The following is a 23,921-nucleotide window of genomic DNA, read 5'->3' as shown; positions in this document are numbered from 1 at the left end:
TTGGGCATCAGACCACGAGCACCAGTTTGAAATCATTAAATAATAATAGATATATAAGTGTGATGAACGTAAAAATACTCATTCTGTACAAATATAATATACAATTAGTGGGTAATTGACAATAATCATCATTCAAATATTAAACTCTTATACACAAATGTACACTTGTGTTTTCAGACTACAGCTCTGACTTGAGTTCACACACACACACACACAAATTGCACAAGTTTTTTTTTCCAGACAACACGATCCATCTATACTGTGTGTATGTGTATGTGTGAGTGTGTGTGTGCGCGCATGTATTTAAATATATATATGTGTGTCTGTATGTATATATGTGTGTTTAACTATATGTGTGTGTGTGTGTATATGTGTATATATATAGACAGACACACAGACAGACAGTGTTTTCTATCGTACCGTCCTCCAGGAGTGTGTGTGCCACTGTGCGGAGCCAGAGCAGGAGTGTGTGTTGCAGAGCTCCAGATCCAGCGGCCGCTGCAGAGCATCACAGCTGTGTTCACTGAGCCTCTGACCGCTCGCCTGCTGACACACCACCAGACGTGTGCGCTGACCACCACCACACGACACCGTACACTGAACACACACACACACAAACACACACTCTTAACAAACACACTATACATCTTCAATTACACAATACAGTGAATACAGTGGTGTGAAAAAGTCTTTGCCCCTTACTGATTTATTATTTTTACTTCAAAAGGGGGTGTGCTGATTTATTTATGTGTGTGTGTGTGTGTGTGTGTGTGTGTGTGTGTGTGTGTGTGTGTGTGTGTGTGTGTGTGTCTGACCTCTCCCCAGATGCCGTAGTTCCAGTGTGGACAGGGCCCGGAGTCGCAGCTCTTGGTCTGGTCAGGCTTCACTCGATCATCACAGTGTCCTGTACTGCGGCCCTCAGAGTCCTGACAGACCACCACCCGCCGCTGGAGCCCGTGCGCACATGTGCTGGAGCACTGAACACACACAGACAACATATATAATTAAAACATCAGTAAAACAATTTGTGTACATAAAATATCAATAAATCTCTTTGAAAGCTCATGTTTTTCACTGAAGGTGACTTTTTACAGTCATTCTTTCAGAATTTTGAGTGAGGTACAGTAAATTGATAATGACAAACACATACTGTATATTTATTTATGCGCCTTGAAATTCTGTGCATTAAAAACACAAACACATGTGGGCTGGTTGAGCATACTCCCATGAACCCTGGAGCATCCAGGTGAGGGTATAGATGAGGTCCTGTGTACTGCGGCCTGGATAAAATCCGCATTGTTCCTTGTGGATCTGAGGTACAACCATAGGTCAGACCCTCTTCTCCAGTACCCTGGCACAGACTCCTCCAGGGAGGATGAGGAGTGTGTGTGATCCCCTGTAGTTATAAAACACCCTCCAGTCCCCCTTCTTACAGATGGAAACCACCACCCCAGTTGCCCAGCCCAGAGGTACTGTCCCTGAGCTCCATGCGATATTGTAGAGGGGTGTCAGCCAAAACAGCAGCACAACATCTGGAGGAAACACTTTATTTTGATGGTCCATTCGAGTATTAGTAGACTGACTGCTTAATATCGGTTTATACTGCTCCTTCAACAGACATTTAACTGGCTACAAGAGACTTTGCAAGTACACATCAACTTACACAAACCCCAACCTAATAGTCTACTTATAATCTAATGAGAATTAGTTGGCATGTAGATGCAATGTAACTTAAATTCAACAAATGGACCATTAAAGTAAAGTGTGACCTATTCAGAGACCTGAGGTACACAGCAGCTGCAGCACAACGGTACCCATCAGCTGCCTCAGGAGTCCTGCAAGCCAACCAAGCCTGGTAGGTCTCCTCCATCAGCTTGACGACATCCCTTACTTCCGGGGTGCACCATTGGGTTCATGGATTGCCGCCACGACAGGCTCCAAGGGCCTCACAGCCACAGCTCCTCATGGCTGCATCAATAATGGAGCCAGAGAACATGGACCAGTCGGTAATATCTCCAGCCTCCCTTGCGATCTGGACAAAGTACTTCCAGAAGTGAAAATTGGAAAATCCCTCTGACATGTGCTTCAGCCAGACGTTCCCAGAGGACCCTCACAATATGTTTATGTCTGCCGGGTCTGTCCAGCCTCCTCCAAGTGGATCCAACTCACCCCCAAGTGTTGATCAGTGGACAGCTGTGCCCTTCTCTTTACCTGAGTGTCTAAGACATACAGTCAGAGATCAGATGATAAAACCACAAAGTCAATCATCGACCTCCGGCCTAGGGTGTCCTGGTGCCATGTGTACTGACGGACATCCTCGTGCTCAAACATGATGTTTGTTATGGACAACAACACCACTCGGAATCAGATCGGGGAGGCTGTTCCTCCCAATCACGCCTCTCCAGGTATCACTTTCATTACCGGTGTTGAATCCCAGAGTAGAACAATGGAGTCCCCAGTTGGAGCGCCTTCCAGCACCCCTCCCATGCACTCCAAGAAAGCGGGTTCTCTGAACAGGTGTTCACCCCATAGACACAAACTACAGTGAGAGACTGATCCTCCCGAAGGCACAGGGATGTGACCCTCTCGTTCAGCGATGGAATCTCCAACACATGGGGCTGAGTTGAGGAGCTATAAGCAAGCCCACACCAGTCCACCAGTCCAGCGCTTCTCAAGAAGTTCCAGAGTTCCTGATCCCAAGCCATGTGTGGAGGTGAGAGATCTCTAGTATGTACCATTCCACCTCCTGCACAAGCTCCTTCCCTTCCCAGTGAGGTGACATGTCCCAAGAGCCAGTTTCTGTGCCTGTCGATTGGGTCGTCATTGTCCTGCATTTGAACACTGCCTGTTTCACAATGCAAGGACCCATTATGGCTCCTTTTGCAGGAGGATGACCCATGTTCCACCTTGTACTGATCCCAGCTGGGTTCTGCTGGATGAAACCTGCATACATATGAGCCCCAATCCCCAAGGATATATATATATATATATATCCAGCCAGGCTCAGCCCAAAGGAGGAACGTGGGCCATTCTCCTTTCATACATATACAGAAACATATATTACACCATTACGCGTGTGTGTGTGTGTGTGTGTGTGTGTACTCACGGCTCCCCAGGGCCCGGTCCTCCACTGGTGGTTCGCTGAGGGGACGTTCCAGCTGTGGTGTCCCGGGTGTCCTGCGGGGTCATAGGGGACATATGGGTCAATGGGCTGGTTGATGGGTTGATTGTTGGGCTGGTTGCTGGGTTGATTGTTGGGCTGGTTGCTGGGTTGGTTGTTGGGCCAGTGGTAGGAGGACTGACAGGGGGCGCCGACACACTCCTGCTCTGCCAGCGGGCGCTCGTCTGGGGCACAGAAGGACTCATCCAGCTGATGGAGATAATTCATGCAGACCACCCGCCGAGAGGTGCGACCCACACCACAGGATACTGAACACTGGGACACACACACACACACACACATATATACACTTTTATTTACATTTGAACAAAACGTACTTTTTCCTTAGGTGAGAGATGTTTATTTTGTGCCAAGAAAGAAAGACAATATTAGAATAATATTGAAAGTGTGTTCAACATCTCATATATATATATATATACACAGTTGAAGTCAGAATTATTAGCCCCCCTTTGAATTTTTTTCTTTTTTTAATTACTCCAAAATGATGTTTATCAGAGCAAGGAAATGTTCACAGTATGTCTGATAATATTTTTTCTTCTGGAGAAAGTCTTAATTGTTTTATTTTGGCTAAAATAAAAGCAGTTTTTAATAGTTTTAAACCCCATTTTAAGGTCAATATTATTAGCCCATTTAAGCTATATATTTTTCGATAGTCTCCAGAACAAACCATCATTATACAAGGACTTGCCTAATTACCCTAACCTGCCTGGTTAACCTAATTAACCTAGTGAAGCCTTTAAATGTCACTTTAAGCTGTATAGAAGTGTCTTGAAGAATATCTAGTCTAATATTATTTACTGTCATAATGACAAAGACAAAATAAATCAGTTATTAGAGATGAGCTATTAACACTATTATGATTAGAAATGTGCTGAAGAAATCTGCTCTATGCTAAACAGAAATTGGGGGGGAAAAAACAGGGGGGCTAATAACTCAGGGGGGCTAATAATTCGGACTTCACCTGTACAAATAACCCTAAATCAGATAAAGTTGGGGCAGTATGGAAAACGCAGATTAAAAGTAGGGATTTGCATATTTACTTGTGTAATTGTGACTTGTATTTCATTGCAGACAACATGAACACAAAGTGAAGATTATTTATAAACAAATATGGAGAGGATCAGGTGCCCATGATTGTTCACAGCTGTTCCAGCATTAGCTCATGACTAATTATCTTATCAGACGATTCTTAACTCGCTATAAATAACCAGAGTTTTCTCATATCAATATATTTGTTTCGAAGACCCCACCCCCCATCCATCCACCGACCAAACCCTACTTTCCCTCCTTTCAAATGGGCGACACGCTGGCCAGTGATTAGCACTGTTGCCTCACAGCAAGAATACCCCTGGTTTAAATTCAATTCTAAACCAGGCGACATTTCTGTGCGGAGTTTTGTTCGTTCTCTCCGTGCTCGTGTGGGTTTTCCCCGGGTCCTCCGGTTTCCTCCTACAGTTCAAAACAAGCACCCTAAACAATTAATCCAAAATATTTTTAGCCAAGCTCTGTACACCTCTTCTCAGCATCCATATCTGACACTTAGCTACAATAAGCAAGGGGGGAGTCATCGAGATCTACCTGAGCTCAAACTCCCCTCTCGCCCTGCAACGCGAGGGAGCCCAGGGCACGAGGATCTTATAAGCTCAGGGCTCTCTCAGGGCATGCCAAACAAGCTTTATTATCAATCATCAGCTAAGTGTGAACTCTTGAAGATGTTATAATTAGCTGTTGACAATTCTAAACGGAAGTTTGAAGCATCCTACAAAAAGCCACTCATCGATATGGCAAACTCTATCCAGAAGAGAAATGTCTGTACTGATCGCACTCTTCTAACAATCATGCAGTACATTCGAATACAGTTTGGGGATACTGGATGCAGCCGGAGTGTTTGTGATTGTTTATTTCAGGATAACGTTGTGTGTTGGTGTGTGATACTCACGGGTGTCCACTCTCCTTCCCTCCACTGACCGCAGGGACTGAAACACACGGAAGACTCTGGAGGACGAGGAAGATCCGCACAGAACGATTCCTCCGCTACAGCACCCTGAGCATCTCTACAGCTGACATACCGCTGCTGACGGCCCTCACCACACGACACTGAACACTGACACACACACACACACACACATATCAGCACAGGAGGATTCCTCCGCTACAGCACCCTGAGTCTCTACAGCTGACGGCCCTCATCACATAACACTGACACACACACACACACACACACACACACACACACACACACACAAATCAACACAGGAGGATTCCTCCGCTACAGCACCCTGAGTCTCTACAGCTGACGGCCCTCATCACATAACACTGACACACACACACACACACACACACACACACACACACACACACACACACACAAATCAACACAGGAGGATTCCTCCGCTACAGCATCCTGAGTATTTCTACAGCTTACATTCAGCTGCTGACGCACACACACACACACACATTAGACATATATAACACACATTTGCTGTAATATTCTATACTGTGTGTTTTACTCACAGTGGTCCATGAGCCGAATCTCCACTGTGTGTGTCGCTGAGACGCTTCTGCAGGTCTGGGTGTGTTGAAGACTGATGCCACATGAGGACAAACCGACAACTCACAGTCCTACACACACACACACACACACACACACACACACACACACACACACACACACACACACACACACACACACACACATACACACACACACACACAGTATGATTTCTGCATAACAGCTGCCCTTTAAAGCCCTCTGTGCACATGTAGAGTTGAGCATTGGCTCACCTGTGTGTCTCGGGGTCTGGCAGCAGCGTTACACTCTCTGTCCTCCAGTGTTTCTCCGTAAGCTCCTGACACACACCTCACCGCACGCATCTGATACCCCGCACCGCAGCTCACCGTACACTAAACACACCAGCAGCACAGATTCACACACTGACTCCAGACTCAAACGCACACAGGGCTCTATTTTATCTACGGCACATGGCGCAGGTGCACTTTTGTCCACTTCTGCTTTTTTAAGGATGGAGGTGCACAGCGCATGGTCTGAAAGAGCTGTTATTATCCTCTTAATGAGTTATCGGAGTGTTTTGGGTGTAATTTGATTTAAACTAATCAACCATTTCTTTTTTAAAGCGCATTGCAGTTCAGGCGGATTTGCTATTTACAGAAGAAAAACTGGAAGCTTCGCTGCATGCATGAGGCTAAAGTCAGCAGAACATCTACAGAATGAGCCTGTGGTATCGCATCATCCATTCGACTGTGGAATAATATAGATTTTATTTTAATCCTTCAATTTTTCCTATTTAAAGATATTTGTGTGCTGCTGTGCATCCCTGTGTGTGTAATAAGCAATAAGTATATGCACATTTTGGACCTTTATGGGTGCATATCACTAATGAACATCTTTTTAATAACACTCAGTACATATGTTTCATATTTAATTTAGTTTATCAAGGCAAAGATTTGCTTCAAAACTGTTTCTAAATTCCGTTCTAATTTCCAGCAAACGAATACATGAGAAAAAACAAAGTGTGGTCAAAAAACTGAGCACCATAAAACAAACACAAAACATCTAAACTAATAATTATACATTTAAATATGCATGTAATAAATAATAATAATAATAACAATAACAGTGAATACATGTGAATTGTCGTGAAAAAAACTGGTTATAACAGAGCCGGAGTGTATACTGTAATAGTGCAGAGTGTGTGTGTGTGTGTGTGTGTGTGTGTGTGTGTTTCTCACCGGGCTCCAGACTCCGGTCTGCCAGGCAGCACATTCGGGGAGTGTACAGCTGCCCACCGCTGAGGGTTTGGTGTCGGGGTTGCAGCGCTGCTCGCTCAGACGCTCATCTCCCAGAATGCACTGCACCTGTCGGTGTCGCACACCCTTACCACACGTCACCAGACACTGGAGTGGACACAAACACAGATTTACTGTAAAAGAGTTTCTTTTCTGTTGTCTATGCTTTAGTGGTGTAACATTCAAACCGAACAGCAAAAATCTCATATAGCAAATATACAGATATATACAGTGCTCCGCATATATAAGTACACCCCTCACAAATCAATTTTTTTAATTTATATTGTTAATAGGAAGCTATACAATATTATATTTGTGCATATACATTAGATTAGTCAGTACTGAAGCCAAATCTGGAGCTGATCTAACAAAATAACTTACGATAACGCTCCAAAAACAATTACAGCCGAATTTATATTTTATAGAAAAAAATTAAATATAAATAAAAAAAGAGGAAAAATGAAGAGAAGCAAAAAAAAAGGGAAAATTTGTTGAAATTTTGTAGGTTGTAATTTTTTTTTGCAATATTTTGCTTGAATTTAATTGTATTATCTTTCAATTTCCTTAAATGCACCAAAATTGTCTATATTCACTGAGAAATGGATAAATATTTTCATTTTCAAAATGGGGTGTACTCAATTATGCTGAGCACTATATATAGCTCTCCTAGCGAACCAAGGTTTTAAAGGAAGGAAATGAAAACGCTAAAGAAAACTAACTCGTTGTCATCTCCTCAGCCATAGTGATCCAGCAAATATCCACTCATCTCTCAGAGAGTGCGAGTTCATAATTTTTGTTATTAAATATTAAGTCACATAAGGTTAAATGAAACTAAATGGAATGTGCTGAAATGTAATGTATCATAATGGAACCGACAAAATGGAACAAACTATAATGCGATGAAATAAAATGAAATGGAGTGCGACAAAAAAGCAACAAAACATGACAAAATGGAACTTGGCGAAATTTAACAAAATAGTAAGCGGCGAAATGGAACGAAAAGCAATGAAATGGAACAGAATGGAATGTGATGAAGGAAATGGAATGAAATCGAATTCAATGAAATGAAATGTTATGAAATGGAATGCAACAAAATGGAATGAAATGCAAAGTGACAAAATAGAATGAAATGGAATTAAATGGAATGTGACGAAATGGAATGTGACGAAATGGAATGCAACGAAATGGAATGTGACGAAATGGAACACGAAAAAATAGAATGAAATGGAATTAAATGGAATGTGACGAAATGGAATGTGACGAAATGGAATGCAACGAAATGGAATGTGACGAAATGGAACACGAAAAAATAGAATGAAATGGAATGTGACGAAATGGAACACGAAAAAATAGAATGAAAATGGAATGTGACGAAATGGAATGTGACGAAATGGAACACGAAAAAATAAAATGAAATGAAATGCGACAAAATGGAATGTGACGAAATGCAACACGAAAAAATAGAATGAAATGGAATGCAACGAAATGGAATGCGACGAAATGGAATGTGACAAAATGGAATGTGACAAAATGGAACACGAAAAAAATTAACGAAATGGAATGCGACGAAATGGAATGTGACGAAATGGAATGTGACGAAATGGAACACGAAAAAAATTAACGAAATGGAATGCGACGAAATGGAATGTGACAAAATGGAATGTGACAAAATGGAACACGAAAAAAATTAACGAAATGGAATGCGACGAAATGGAATGTGACAAAATGGAATGTGACAAAATGGAACACGAAAAAAATTAACGAAATGGAATGTGACGAAATGGAATGTGACGAAATGGAATGTGACGAAATGGAATGTGACGAAATGGAATGTGACGAAATGGAACATGAAAAAATAGAATGAAATGGAATGTGACAAAATGGAATGTGACAAAATGGAACACGAAAAAAATTAACGAAATGGAATGCGACGAAATGGAATGTGACGAAATGGAATGTGACGAAATGGAACACGAAAAAAATTAACGAAATGGAATGCGACGAAATGGAATGTGACAAAATGGAATGTGACAAAATGGAACACGAAAAAAATTAACGAAATGGAATGCGACGAAATGGAATGTGACAAAATGGAATGTGACAAAATGGAACACGAAAAAAATTAATGAAATGGAATGTGACGAAATGGAATGTGACGAAATGGAATGTGACGAAATGGAATGTGACGAAATGGAATGTGACAAAATGGAATGTGACGAAATGGAACACGAAAAAAATTAACGAAATGGAATGCGACGAAATGGAATGTGACAAAATGGAATGTGACAAAATGGAACACGAAAAAAATTAACGAAATGGAATGTGACGAAATGGAATGTGACGAAATGGAATGTGACGAAATGGAATGTGACGAAATGGAATGTGACGAAATGGAACATGAAAAAATAGAATGAAATGGAATGTGACAAAATGGAATGTGACAAAATGGAACACGAAAAAAATTAACGAAATGGAATGCGACGAAATGGAATGTGACGAAATGGAATGTGACGAAATGGAACACGAAAAAATTAACGAAATGGAATGCGACGAAATGGAATGTGACAAAATGGAATGTGACAAAATGGAACACGAAAAAAATTAACGAAATGGAATGCGACGAAATGGAATGTGACAAAATGGAATGTGACAAAATGGAACACGAAAAAAATTAATGAAATGGAATGTGACGAAATGGAATGTGACGAAATGGAATGTGACGAAATGGAATGTGACGAAATGGAATGTGACAAAATGGAATGTGACAAAATGGAACACGAAAAAAATTAACGAAATGGAATGTGACGAAATGGAATGTGACGAAATGGAATGTGACGAAATGGAATGTGACGAAATGGAATGTGACAAAATGGAATGTGACAAAATGGAACACGAAAAAAATTAACGAAATGGAATGTGACGAAATGGAATGTGACGAAATGGAATGTGACGAAATGGAATGTGACGAAATGGAATGTGACAAAATGGAATGTGACGAAATGGAACATGAAAAAATAGAATGAAATGGAATGTGACGAAATGAAATGCGACAAACAAAATGGAACAAAATGGAATAAAATGCAACGCAACATCTTCAGCATAGAAATGCGGTCTGGGTCAGTATTCACACAAAGATTTGTGTGCTATTTCTTAAAGAGACAGCAACTATTTATTTATTAAGTCAAAAGTGAATATAGTGTTCCATAATATTAATGGTGCCACTGTAGTATTGGTGTGTTGTTACACACATACTATGCATGGAGATTTAGGAGTATTAAAGTCAAGTAATTCAATTACTGACAAAGTAGATAGAAAGGCTATTAAGATCAAATTTTAGTGATGTGTTTAGTAATTAAAGCAACATCTCCAACACTGCTTGTAAAGTAACAGTTGATCATTATTTTGTCAGTACCTCGCTCCACGTGCTGGCGGTCCAGTCGGGGCAGGGTACATCACTGCAGGGTTCGCTCAGGACTTTCTGCTGTGTATCACACTCGCGCTCCACCAGCCGACGACCCAGATTATTCATGCAGAACGCCTGCCGTGTGCGCACGCCACGGCCACAGGTCTTCGAGCACTGCAAACCCAATAACACTGCTTTAAATAAGGCAGCGCATTACAAGGACACTTTTGAGGTTTTGCTCTGTGCTTCCCTTTATAGGTGTCAACAGAGGGGAAAGCCCCGCCCACTAGTGCCCATCTCTCCCTCATTAGCATAAACAGCAGCCCTGAGTGAGAAGCAGCCACCTGTCCATTATCCAGAGTGTTTGAGCTGCTGAAGATAATGTCAGCATAGACTAAGAGGATTATAGATGTGGAGTTTTAGATGAACAGTGACAGGAGCGACATAGACTGACAGAAGACTGAAGCACACACTGACCAATGACAACACGCAGACCTGATCAGCACTGACAATACAGCTAGTGCTGTTTTACATCTAATGCTACTGTAGCTCCACACTCTTTTGAAAAGAGCACAGTCTCGTTTGAATTTAAAGCGACAGTCACCAAAAACACCACAATTAGGATCAAAGCTTAAACGTGGTAGTTTCAAAGAGTTGTACATGTGTGTTTGTGTGTGTGTGTAACCTGAGTCCAGCTGCTGTACTGCCAGCTCTTCTGCAGACAGTCTCCATGGCATCCCTCTCTGCTCTGCGGTTTGTTGAGTTCTGCACAGGATCTGCTCTCCACGCGGTCACTCTGTCTCTTATTCAGACTGTAGCGCAGACACAACACGTCTAGCGTACGGAAACCCGGACCACACTTACTGGAGCACTCGCTTCTGCCAGCCACATGCCATCTGACAAATAAAAATACATGAAACAAGAGAGATTCTGCTGGCTAACCTGTCTGTCTGGTTTGTGTAAAGTTGTTTCAATGGGATCAAATTATAAGCCAAGGATTCACTGCAAAAATGATTTTCTTACTTAGTTTTTGTCTTGTTTCTACTTCAAATATCTACAACTTTTTACAATTAAGAAGCATTTTCTAGACAAGCAAAAAATATAGACTTGTTTTCAGAAATAATGAGTCAAAATTAAGTGAGTTTTTCCTTAAACAAGCAAAATAATCTGACAATAGGGGAAGTGAAATTAACTTGTTTTTCATTTTAACAGTAGATTATTAACAGATTATTAAGCTTGTTTTAAGTAAAAACTTTATTTTCATATTAGTATTTTGTTAAAAGGATTTTTTTTTAAATATTTGGACTAGAAACAAGACAAAAAAACAAATAAGTACTGTGAAATCAAATCTATTTAATTGCATTTTCTGAAATGACCAAAAGATTTGCATCTCATATATTTTTTTCTCAAGTTAACGATTCATTAAATATGAAAATTAAATCTTGTAAAGTGTAAAAAATCATGAAATTAAGACATAATGTCTGAAACAGCCGAACAAAATGTTATTGCATTTTCTTAAATGCTTGAAAAGTATGCATATATGCAATATAATCAACTTAATGTATCACATATTAATTAAAAATTCTTAAATGAAGATGTATTCAGTCAGATTCCTATTGCATTTTATTAAATGACAAAACTATCTGCAGATATACAAGTTGATGATTTATTAAATCTGAATATTAAATATATTTTGTTTAGATATGTAAATATTCTACAATCAAGACATTCCCTTACACAACTGCCTAGTGCAACTTTTATTGCATTTTCTTAAATGTCTGATGAATGTGCAGATATACATTATATATGTTAATGCTTCATTAAATAAGAATGGTACATCTTTTTTCAGTTAAGAAAATCCCAAAATCAAGAAATATTTTCTAAAAAAGAAAAAACAAATTAAACAAAACAAATTAAAGCTCCATATTTACATTTTAAATTATTTATATTATATTCAAATATACATTAATTTTATGTTGTTGGAGCTACATTTTCATTTTAGTTTACTTTAAATATTAGTTACCCCCTAAAAAACCTAAAATACCATAAATAAGAATTGGTTTTGGTTAATTCAGGGCTTGCAGAGGTTGCACTAAGGGTTTAGCTTTAAACCAATCAGTATTGTGAGCGTGAGCAATTACCGGAGTTCACAGTCAGTATTGCAGGGCTCCATGGTTCCTCTGGGTCGAGGCAGATATTCACACCTCTGCTCCGAAACCACCAGGTGATCACTCTTACGAACACACACAGCCTTACGCCGCCGCTCACCTGTACACACACACACACACACGCACACACGCACGCACACACGCACGCACGCACGCACAAGAAAAAGTTGAAAAACAAAACAAAACAAACAAACATGCGTCCATGCAAAATAATCAAAAGGGAAGCATCACCATGACATATGCAGATACACTGACAAACCAGTAGACCAAATGACAAGATTCCAGTTTCCAATTCCATACCTATTCTTACAATGGAGTTTACACATATAACATTTGCACTGATTCATATAACATTTTCTTCCTTTGCATGGTGGAATTATTATTTTTGGCAGTATATGATGATTATGATTGAGTTTATTTCTCCGCTTCAGCAACATGTGCATACACCAAACTTGATAATTTTATTTATAACTTGTGAAGGTTTTTACTGTAGGGTTTGTATATATAACATTTCCACTGATTTATATGACTGTTTCCTCCTTTACATGGCGAAAACACATATTTTTTGCACTATATTATGATTTATGATGTGATAAATAGACGTATTTAAAATCCACTCAGTAAACACCTTCAAATCTAATATGAGATCAAAATCAAACAAGAATTTTGAATCTAACTTTATGTAATGTTTAGATATTTTATTAATCTTATATATTCAGATGTACTGATAACCAATAGACCAAATGAGACCAAGATTTTAGTCTGTTCTACCTCCATAGATTAGTGGAACATTATATATAAAGTACAAAAAGAACAAGCACTGGTTATGATTTATGATGTGATAAACAGACGTATTTAAAAACCCCCCGCAGTAAAAACTTTCAACACTGATATGACAACACAATCAAACACAAGTTTTAAATCCAGCTTTATGCAGTGTTCAGGGTTTTTTTTAATCGTCTTGACATATGTGCATACACTGATGAACTAATAGACCAAAATAACAGAAACTAGTGAAAAGTGTATATACGTAATGGGGAAAGAGAACATTTGAAACACACTTTTTATTTCTGTGCCTGTAGATTTCAATTCAGTGCTTATCTTAATAGTCATTTTCTTAAGTTTATTTTCTCTATTTCAGCAGCACGTACTGTACATACACCAAACTTAATAGATTTATTCACAACTATTTTCTGAATGTTTTTGCTGTAGCGTTTGTACATATAATATTTGGACTAATTTATTTAACATTTTACTCCTTTGCGTGGTGAAAATGACCTTTTTTTAATCTATTTGCGATATTTTGTCATTTATTAAGTGATTAAAATAGATATTCAAAATCTCCACAGTAAAAACCTTTAACTTTTATATGCCAACAAAATCAAACAAGAGTTTTGAGTCTAGCTTAATGCAATGTTCAGATATTTTAAGTGTTATCTTGACACATGCGGATAACCACCTAAACCAGGGGTCACCAATCTCGGTCCTGAAGGGCCAGTGCCCCTGCAGGTTTTATCTCCAACTTGCCTCAACACTCCTGGCTGGGTGTTTCAAGTATACCTAGTAAAGCTACGGTCACACTGGGCTTTGTGTGTGCGAAATTCTGTCGTGCGGCGCTGCGAAAAGGGGCGGGATCAAACAAGATGATTAGACAATAATAAAGCGAGCGATTGCTCCATGTTTTAAATTTCTGTGCAGAGAGGTCCTGTTTTGATCCTCGATTGGTCTCACGCAGTCAAGTGATGCGATTTCGCAGGTCAGAGTTCACCAAGCTTGAACTTTGCACCGCAGCAACATGCGAAACTTGACGCATGACCTTGCATTTCCGGTCTGACGCATTCACATGCGTATGAATGGAAGTCTATGGGAGGAAAAGCCCAGTGTGACCGCAGATTAAGACCTTGATTAGCTTGTTCAGGTGTGTTTGATTAGGGTTGGAGCTGAAATCTGCAGCACACCGGCCCTCCAGGAACAAGTTTGGTGACCCCTGACCTAAACCAACACAGAAGACTGTGGTTTATTCCTCTTTCATAAATCAGTAGAAATGTATATGTATAATACAAAGAGAACATCTGAAACACACAATAAACCTTTAATGTCATTTTGGGATGTCATGTTTTTCTGTGCCTGTAGATTTCAATTCAGTGCTTATCTTAATAGTCATTTTGCTGAGATTAAGTTCTCTATTTCAGCAGCACGAACATACACCAAACTTAATAGATTCATACTATTTTACTGCAGCGTTTGTTTACATAACATTTGCACTGATTTATAAAAGATTTAAATTCTTTACATGGTGAAAATGCATTGTGTTGGTCTATTTGCAGCATTTTCTGATTTATAAGGAGATATTTAGAATCCCCACAGTTAAAACATTCAACATTAATATAGCACCAAAATCTAACGAGGATTTAGAGTCTAGCTTTGTGCAGTGTTGAGATTTTCTGAGCATCACCTTGACACATGCGACTGCACTCCTGCCAGGGCCCTGACGGATCCCATATAAACTGCTCCCGCTGCTCCTCAATGGGAATACTGAAGGAATATCTGACATCTGGATTATACAGGTTTCCTACACACAGAACCTGAGATGACAGGAAAACACTTTCAGATGAGCTCAACACTGCTACCCTGCTTCATTTCTTACCTCTTAACTAATATTTGAGTTCACACTTGAAACGGATTTATGATACAGGCATGTTTTATAAAGTTGTTTAAAAATAAGTTCAGCTTTATACTAAATTAAACCTGTAAAACGTCCCATAACAAAATAATGTGATGCAAATCGAGATATTTGATTGGTAAACAGGTTTTCTGTCATGGTCATGTGACACATATGGTGAAATAGGATTGGTTTAGAGCCCTGCAGGGGGTGTGGTCATATGATGCAGATGGTGAAATATGATTTGTTTAGAGCACTGCAGGGGGTGTGGTCATATGATGCAGATGGTGAAATATGATTTGTTTAGAGCACTGCAGGGGGTGTGGTCTTGCGTGACGCTGATAATGAAATATGATTGATTTACAGCACTGCAGTGTGTGTGGTCATGTGATGCTGATGGTTAAATGTGATTGGTTTAGAGCACTGCAGAGGGCGTGGTCTTGTAACACTGATTGTCAAATGTGAATGATTTAGAGCACTGCAAGGATGTGGTCATGTGATGCGGATGGTGAAATGTGATTGGTTTAGAGCCCAGGGGGTGTGGTCTTACCTGCAGCACCAGCTCCTCCTCGATGCGCTGTGTACAGTTGATTCGCTCCACAGTAGTGTTGGAGCCGCTGTACTCGATCTCTGCTCCCTTAAAGCTGATTTCCCTTTTAAACATGGACACTACAAAGTTCCCGTTCAGGAGGAAGTTCGACTGACTGTCAGACAGAGCTGTGAGGAGGAATAGGTCACATAATATATCATCACTTTACTCTATTTTATCATTGATGTTAAGCTTATTGTTTATATATACAGCTGAAGTCAGAATTATTAGCCCCCCTGTTTATTTTTCCCCCAATTTCTGTTTAACAGAGAGCAGATTTCTTCAACACATTTCTAATCATAATAGTGTTAATAACTCATCTCTAATAACTGATTTATTTTCTCTTTGTCATGATGACAGTAAATAATATTAGACTAGATATTCTTCAAGACACTAGTATTCAGCTTAAAGTGACATTCAGGCCCAATCCTAATTCTTCCCCTTAGCCCTTTCCCCTTCCCCTCATTTTGAGCGTTCACGTCAAGGGGCAGGGGTGTCCTAATTCTCTTTAGCTTGAAGGCGTAGGGCTAAGGGGAAGGGGTGAATACCCCTTCGAATGAAGATTTATCAGGACCACACTCTAAACCAAGGGGTACGAAAATTTCCCAGAATACACCAGCCACAACGGCAGTATTGCTGAACCAGGAAGAAAAGAGATCCACAAATTTGTTTTTATTGTCAATATTATGAATTTTACAACAAAAAACATGTTTTAATATATTTATAACTGCATTGTGTTTTACCGTCGGGCTTTAAATAAAAAAGCTAAAATAAAAACCGCTAAATTTGGCGATCTATAATCCATAATAATATCTCCTGTTAAGCAGTCCCACAACATTCTGACACTCGATGACACTGGAATACCCTGTCAGAACAGTCTATTGGCTGGGAATGGGCTGTTTACAGTGTCTGCTATAATGTTGTTTCGTGTGTTTACATAGATGAATATGGCCACTGTGTAAATGCACAGTGTAGCTACGATCTTATTGTCACAATAGATGGTTATAATAACATGATATATATGCCTTCAGTGATCTCCTGAAGATAAACACCAAATAATAACACAACTGGAATAACTACAGCAGCCGCCATCGTCTGATCTCATATGAAGCAAGAGATCGTGATGACATCTGATGGCGTGTGCTGGTGCTGTAGTGCTGTCCCAATTCTTAGGGGTCAATTTTGAAGCCCTTCCCCTTAACACTACTCGGTTTAAGGGCCAAGGGGAAGGGGAAGGGGTACAAAAACAGAATTGGGATTGGGCCTTAAAGGCTTAACTAGGTTAATGAGGTTAACCAGGCAGGTTAGGGTAATTAGGCAAGTTATTGTATAACGATGGTTTGTTCTGTAGACTATCAAAACAAATATAGCTTATAGGGGGCTAATAATATTGACCTTAAAATGGTGTTTAAAAATTAAAAACTGCTTTTATTTTAGCCGAAATAAGACAAATAAGACTTTCTCCAGAAGAACAAATATTATCAGACATACTGTGAACATTTCCTGAATCTGTTCAACATCATTTGGGAAATATTTAAAAGAGAAAAATAAATCAAAGGAAGGTTAATAATTCTGACTTATATTTATTATAAACTTCTATAATATAAACTTAGTTTATTTATTTATTTATTTTATTTATTTATTTATTTTTTCAAATGTTTCAGAGCAAGGGCATTTTCACAGTATTTCATGTATTTTTTTCTTCTGGGGAAGACTTGGGCAAGAATAAAACCAGTTTTAAATCTGTTTAAACATCTGTTTATTCTAAAAATAAAATAATTCACTCAGTATTTTTTGTTCTTATTTTATGCTATTTATTTTATTTTTTATTTTTTCCAATTTAGCTCAATATCATGATATACAGTACCAGAATATTCAGCAATTAATCGAATGAATAAAATGTGATACCAGAGCCTAGATCACAACGACCTAAAAAAATATCCATAAATGAGCAGTTTTTGTGAATCATGTTTTATTTTTTATTGTTTATTTCAGCTTCTGAATTGCATTATTGGATCTTGATCTTTCTTATAACACTTTTTAACCTTGAAAAGTTGTAAAAAGTGACTTTTATTGTGATGTGTAATAGTTTACAGTGCTATATTGTGTGTTGGTGTTGTATATTATCCTACAGAAACCCTGTAATAAACTGCAGCACATTTTCTGTTACTCTACACACTTATTTCTCTACATATTATTTCTAACACATTAAATTATTATTTCAAACTACTAAAATGTCAATAAAAGTCACTTTGTTTAACTGTAGAGTTGAATTTTAGCATCATAAGTGGACAGAGCAGAGATCGACATCCCATAATGCAATTCACCACCGCAAATAAACACAAAAATATGGAATCTGTTCATTAACACAGTGTTTCCCAACCCTGTTCCTGAAGGCACACCAACAGTACACATTTTCAAGCTCTCCCTAATCAAACACACCTGAATCAACTCACCAGAACATCAGAAGAGACTCCAAAACCTTAAGTGAATGGGTGAGATAAGGGAGACATCCAAAATATGTTCTGTTGGTGTGCCTCCAGGAACAGGGTTGGGAAACACTGCATTAACATATATTTCTTACAGTGCAGAATCTGCTTTACATTGAACGTGTGTGTAGTGAACTGACCGAGGTAGTTGTCGTCTTCTGGTAATCCTGAGTAGCTGACCTGCTTTATGTCGATGTTGGTCGCACCCGCAGGTATTCTAACCACAACATTATAACCTTTAATACAAGAGACGGAGATGAGAAAAAGCAGAAGCCAATGAGGAGAATGAGGAGAAATAACAGCAGATCTTCACCGTATTGTGCGTTGTTGAAAGTGCCGGAGAGCGTCTTACAGGATGAATTGTCTCCTCCACAAACACCACACTTATCATTTCTGGCCTTCGAGTTCAGAACGTGGTCACAGCCTGCTTGCTAAGAGACAAACACATGGATGGATGGATGAATGATTGATGTGTAGGCAGATGGATGGATGAATGGATGGATGGATGGATGTGTAGTCAGATGGATGGATGGATGGATGGATGGATGGATGTGTAGTCAGATGGATGGATGGATGGATGGATGTGTAGTCAGATGGATGGATGGATGGATGGATGTGTAGTCAGATGGATGGATGTGTAGTCAGATGGATGGATGTGTAGTCAGATGGATGGATGGATGAACTTGATTATTTTTAGGTAAATGTAATGGCATTCCAATGTTATTTTTGAAAGTGTCAGCTAAATATGATGCAATAATGGAGTGTGTGTTGAACATCAGTGTGTATTTTAGTGTTGTGTACCCTGCAGAGTCCCTGCACACAGATGTCGTAAGTGTCTGGTCCACACGGTGTCCCGTCCACAACACGATCCCTCAGCTGATAATACGCCATCGTCCCCACGGCTCGACAGAAGAGCTTACAGCGGTCCTTCATCAGAACTGACACACACACACGCACACACACACACACACACGTCTAAATATATTGTTCTGTTGTGGTGATTCTACAGTTGCTATGGTAACACAACTACTACAATAATTGATCTGTTGTGGTGATTCTGTTGTTGCTATGGTGTGTGTGTGTGAGACTCACTGCCACTGTATTTGGGTATCCAGCGCACAGACGCAGGCAGGCCGTTGATGTTGAAGTGTCTGTTGTTGAACTGTGAGCACTGCTCCTCCCTGAAGTCTCTCTGTCCTCGAGGACACGCATCTGTGTTGCAGGAGCGAAACTTCATCCTGCGACCCACACAGAAGCGCCCGCCGCTCCTCGGCCTGAAGAAGACACATGATCAATTAATCAATGACTGTAAGTAAAGCAATCAATATGTCAGTAAATCAAATCAATCAATAAATCAATTAATGATGACCAGTAAAGCAAATCAATGTTACCATAGCAACTGTAGAATCACCACAACAGATCAATTAGTATAGTAGTTGTGTTACCATAGCGACTGTAGATTCACCACAACAGATAAATTAATATAGTGGTTGTGTTACCATAGCAACTGTAGAATCACCACAACAGATCAATTAGTATAGTAGTTGTGTTACCATAGCGACTGTAGATTCACCACAACAGATAAATTAATATAGTTTTTGTGTTACCATAGCAACTGTAGAATCACCACAACAGATCAATTAGTATAGTAGTTGTGTTACCATAGCGACTGTAGATTCACCACAACAGATAAATTAATATAGTGGTTGTGTTACCATAGCAACTGTAGGATCACCACAGCAGATCAAATAGTGTAGTTGTTACCATAGTAACTTTGGTTGTGAGTATGTATATGCATGTGTGGGTGTGTGCATTAAGTGTGTGTGTGTGTGTGTGTGTGTGTGTGTGTGTGTGTGTGTGTGTGTGTGTGTGTGCTTCTCACTCACTCAGGTTTGTTGCAGTCTCTGCTGCTGCTGCGTGTTCCTCCTCCACAGGTTCTGGAGCAGAGGCTGTACGGCCCCCAGGGGCCCCACTCACCATCCACCGGCTTCAGGTCCTGCTGTTTATTCACACACATGCCATGCTTGCAGTACTACACACACACACACACACACACACACACACACACACACACACACACACACACACACACACACACACACTACAGTATAAATGATATTATCTGCAGCCCAGGACCCATAGTACAATAAAAAATGAATAATTAAATAAAAAAAATGAAACCGATAATCATGATTATTGATATTTGTGTGTGTGTGTGTGTGTGTGTGTGTGTGTGTGTGTGTGGCGTGTGTGTGCGTGTGTGTGCTTGATGGTGTGTGAGTGTATGCATTTTTGCCTGTGAGTGTCTGATGGGGCGTGTGTGTGTGTGTGTGTGTGTGTGGTGTGTGTGTGTGTGTGTGTGTGTATGTCTGAGTCTATGTGTGTGATAAAGGTGTGTGTCTGTGTGTCCGATGGTGTGTGTGCGTGTGTGTGGGTGTGTGTGTGTTAGTGGAAATATGGTATACATGAAATAAAAAAAACACAAGAGCATCATGTCATACTGCTGTTTAAAAACACACACACTTCGTGACCACACACACACACAGAGCACGAGCTGAGAGTGTGTGTGTGTTTGGGCAGTATTTCGTGTCTCAGCAGCACAATCTGCCTCTGAACAGGAAGAATAATTATAGTGAGAATAAGAGAATCTGAGCTCGTGTTTCGGCCCTCATGACTGCTTCATTCATAACGCTGAGAGTGTGATATACATCTCTGAATATATACGGTTTCCCTCTCCTCTGATAGAAACACACACGTTACACAACAGCGTCCGGCCGGAATTTACAACTACAGTCAGTACAGTCTGGAGTCTGGCTGGAGCAATCCAGAACACACAGGTGAATAAAAATAAAATAAAATAAAATAAAATAAAATAAAATAAAATAAAATAAAATAAAATAAAATAAAATAAAAATAAATAAAATAAAATAAAATAAAGAAATAAAATAAAATAAAATAAAATAAAATAATAAAAACATCTGTAATATAACAAAAGAAAATGTTTAATAAAATAAAAAAAATAAATTAAAAAATAAATAAATACTAAATAAAATTAAATAAAATTAAATAATAAAATTAAATCAAAAATAAAATGTGTAATAAAATAAAAATAAGTTGTTTAATAAAATAATTAAATTTAAATTTAAATAAATAGAAAATAAACATTCTTAAAATACACAAGATTAAAATGACAATAAAATAACAAAATAAAATTAAATGTTTAATAAAATCAAATAAAGTTTAATTTAACTCAAAATAAAAGAAAAAATAATGAAAAATTAAATTAAATGTTTAATAAAATAAAATAAAATGTTCAATAAAATTAATTGAAAATAAAATAAAAGATTTATAAAAGATAATGTGTAATAAAATGAAAGAAAATGATTATTAAAATAAAATTAAAAATAGTAAAAATTTAATTAAATTATAAAAAATAAAAGCAAATGTGTAATAAAATACAAATATTATAAAATAAAATATTATATTAAAATTAAACCAAAATAAAATTTATATAAAATAAAAATAATTGTTTAATAAAACGAAATGAAATTAATAAACATTTATTAAAATACACAAAATGGGCAACCTAAAAGAAAATGTTCAATAAAATATTTAAAAATAAAATAAATAAAAGGATGAAAAAGACAATGTGTAATAAGATGAAAGAAAATCTTCAATTAAAAAATAAAATTGTACAAACTAAAATCATAAAAAGAGAAAAAAGTTGAATAAAATCAAGAGGATTAATAAAACACTGAATAATTGTTGACTGTGGTGGATGTATTAACAGGACAGTCAGAGGTTCACTGCTTTGTGTTGCTGCATAACAGAGCTGATTTCCTGACCCTGCAGACCTGAATCCGTTTGCACACGTCTGTGTTTCCATGAGTGTGTTTCCATCAGCTCTCTGTCATCTGGAAAATCTGTGCTGTCTGACAGAGAACACTTTATAAACCATCAGACAGAGTCAGAGGTAGTGTGTGTGTGAGCGAGTGCGCTTTAAACTGACTGGATATTTATGAGAATGAGCTATATATGGATGAAGCACACACACACACACACACACACACACACACACACACACGCACACACACACACACTCACACACACACACACACACACACACACACACACACACACACAGGTGTTTCACACTCCAGACCACAGATAAACAAATGCAAATGCTCATCTGGAAAAAACACACTCACACACTCTGAGTTCACGGGGAACGAATGCACGATCACGACGAGTGATAAAACACACACCGACTGACATCAACCACTGCACAGGCAAGAGTGTGTGTGTTCAGAAATCAAAATAGGTGTGCATGTGTGTGTGTGTGTGTGCGCATGTGGGTGTGTTTGTGTGTTTGACAGAGACTTGAGTGTGGCCGTCTGCATGAAAGCCGTCTGCATGTTTACTGCACCTTTGTTGGCTTGAAAAGGTGCTGCGGGAGACAGAACACACACACACACACACACACACACACACACACCATATGTACGGGCTGTTAGTTCTGCCAATAGAAGCATCTGTGCTCGTCTGACCTTCAATTAGACTGGAGAAGGTGTGGAGATGCCCTGAGGAGCGGGCGAGACGAGAGAGAGAGAGAGAGAGAGAGGGAGAGAGAGAGAGAGAGAGAGAGAGAGAGAGAGAGAGAGAGAGAGAGAGAGAGAGAGTAATAATAAAACTCTGAGCTGAAAACACAATCAAGGAGATCACAGTGCCACGGTTATGGATTTATGAAGATGACCTCACATGCGGTGCATAACACAGCTCTACACCCAGCTATGGTATCCATCTGAAAGTGTGCTGGATATAAAGTTATTGACTCTCAGAAAGAAAGAGTCGACTCGGAGTCGTTAATATGACTCATCATTCATTTGAATCATTAGCCATTTTTGTTGTGACGTCTGAGCAAACACTACCTGGCCTACATGATGCACACACACACACACACACACACACACACACACACACACACACACACACACACAGACCCAGGGAAACTTCACTGGTTAATGGTGAATATATATCACTATTATTACTTGACTATTAGTTATGACGAAGAATAGCCCTATAAAGTAAATCAGACTGGGTCATCAGACCAATGACATCAGACTGGGTCATCAGACCAATGACATCAGACTGGGTCATCAGACCAATCACATCAGACTGGGTCATCAGACCAATCACATCAGACTGGGTCATCGGACCAATGACATCAGACTGGGTCATAGGACTACTGACATCAGACTGGATCATCAGATCAATGACATCAGACTGGGTCATCAGACCAATCACATCAGACTGGGTCATCAGACCAATGACATCAGACTGGGTCATCAGACCAATCACATCAGACTGGGTCATCAGACCAATCACATCAGACTGGGTCATCAGACCAATGACATCAGACTGGGTCATCAGACTAATGACAACAGACTGGGTCATCGAACCAATCACATCAGACTGGGTCATCAGACCAATATCATCAGACTGGGTCATCGGACCAATGACATCAGACTGGATCATCAGATCAATGACATCAGAATGGGTCCGAATCGATGACATCAGATTGGGTCATCGGACCAATAATATCACACTGGGTCAGATTGTTAT

At 39.1% G+C, this 23,921-nt stretch overlaps 1 protein-coding gene across 1 annotated transcript in view; it reads right to left on the bottom strand.

The window, feature by feature from the left end:
- The window catches only part of LOC130219446 (A disintegrin and metalloproteinase with thrombospondin motifs 20), a 118,614-nt gene that overhangs the window by 35,867 nt on the left and 58,826 nt on the right, over positions 1 to 23,921 (bottom strand). The window contains exons 12-28 of the mRNA XM_056451855.1: positions 20,186 to 20,331; positions 19,392 to 19,573; positions 19,101 to 19,237; positions 18,613 to 18,730; positions 18,440 to 18,535; positions 15,772 to 15,938; positions 15,015 to 15,144; positions 12,533 to 12,659; positions 11,077 to 11,287; positions 10,401 to 10,565; positions 6,932 to 7,096; positions 5,966 to 6,085; positions 5,696 to 5,803; positions 5,121 to 5,285; positions 3,107 to 3,436; positions 816 to 977; positions 421 to 597 (exon numbers count right to left, since the gene is read on the bottom strand). Coding sequence (XP_056307830.1) covers positions 421 to 597; positions 816 to 977; positions 3,107 to 3,436; positions 5,121 to 5,285; positions 5,696 to 5,803; positions 5,966 to 6,085; positions 6,932 to 7,096; positions 10,401 to 10,565; positions 11,077 to 11,287; positions 12,533 to 12,659; positions 15,015 to 15,144; positions 15,772 to 15,938; positions 18,440 to 18,535; positions 18,613 to 18,730; positions 19,101 to 19,237; positions 19,392 to 19,573; positions 20,186 to 20,331 — 2,706 coding nt within the window. The remainder of the gene's footprint in view (positions 1 to 420; positions 598 to 815; positions 978 to 3,106; positions 3,437 to 5,120; positions 5,286 to 5,695; positions 5,804 to 5,965; positions 6,086 to 6,931; positions 7,097 to 10,400; positions 10,566 to 11,076; positions 11,288 to 12,532; positions 12,660 to 15,014; positions 15,145 to 15,771; positions 15,939 to 18,439; positions 18,536 to 18,612; positions 18,731 to 19,100; positions 19,238 to 19,391; positions 19,574 to 20,185; positions 20,332 to 23,921) is intronic.

The sequence above is a fragment of the Danio aesculapii genome, chromosome 25 (assembly GCF_903798145.1).
Source record: "Danio aesculapii chromosome 25, fDanAes4.1, whole genome shotgun sequence".
NCBI lineage: Eukaryota > Metazoa > Chordata > Actinopteri > Cypriniformes > Danionidae > Danio > Danio aesculapii.
Note: the sequence above shows the minus strand (reverse complement) of the source record. Positions and strands in the feature narration are given on the sequence as shown.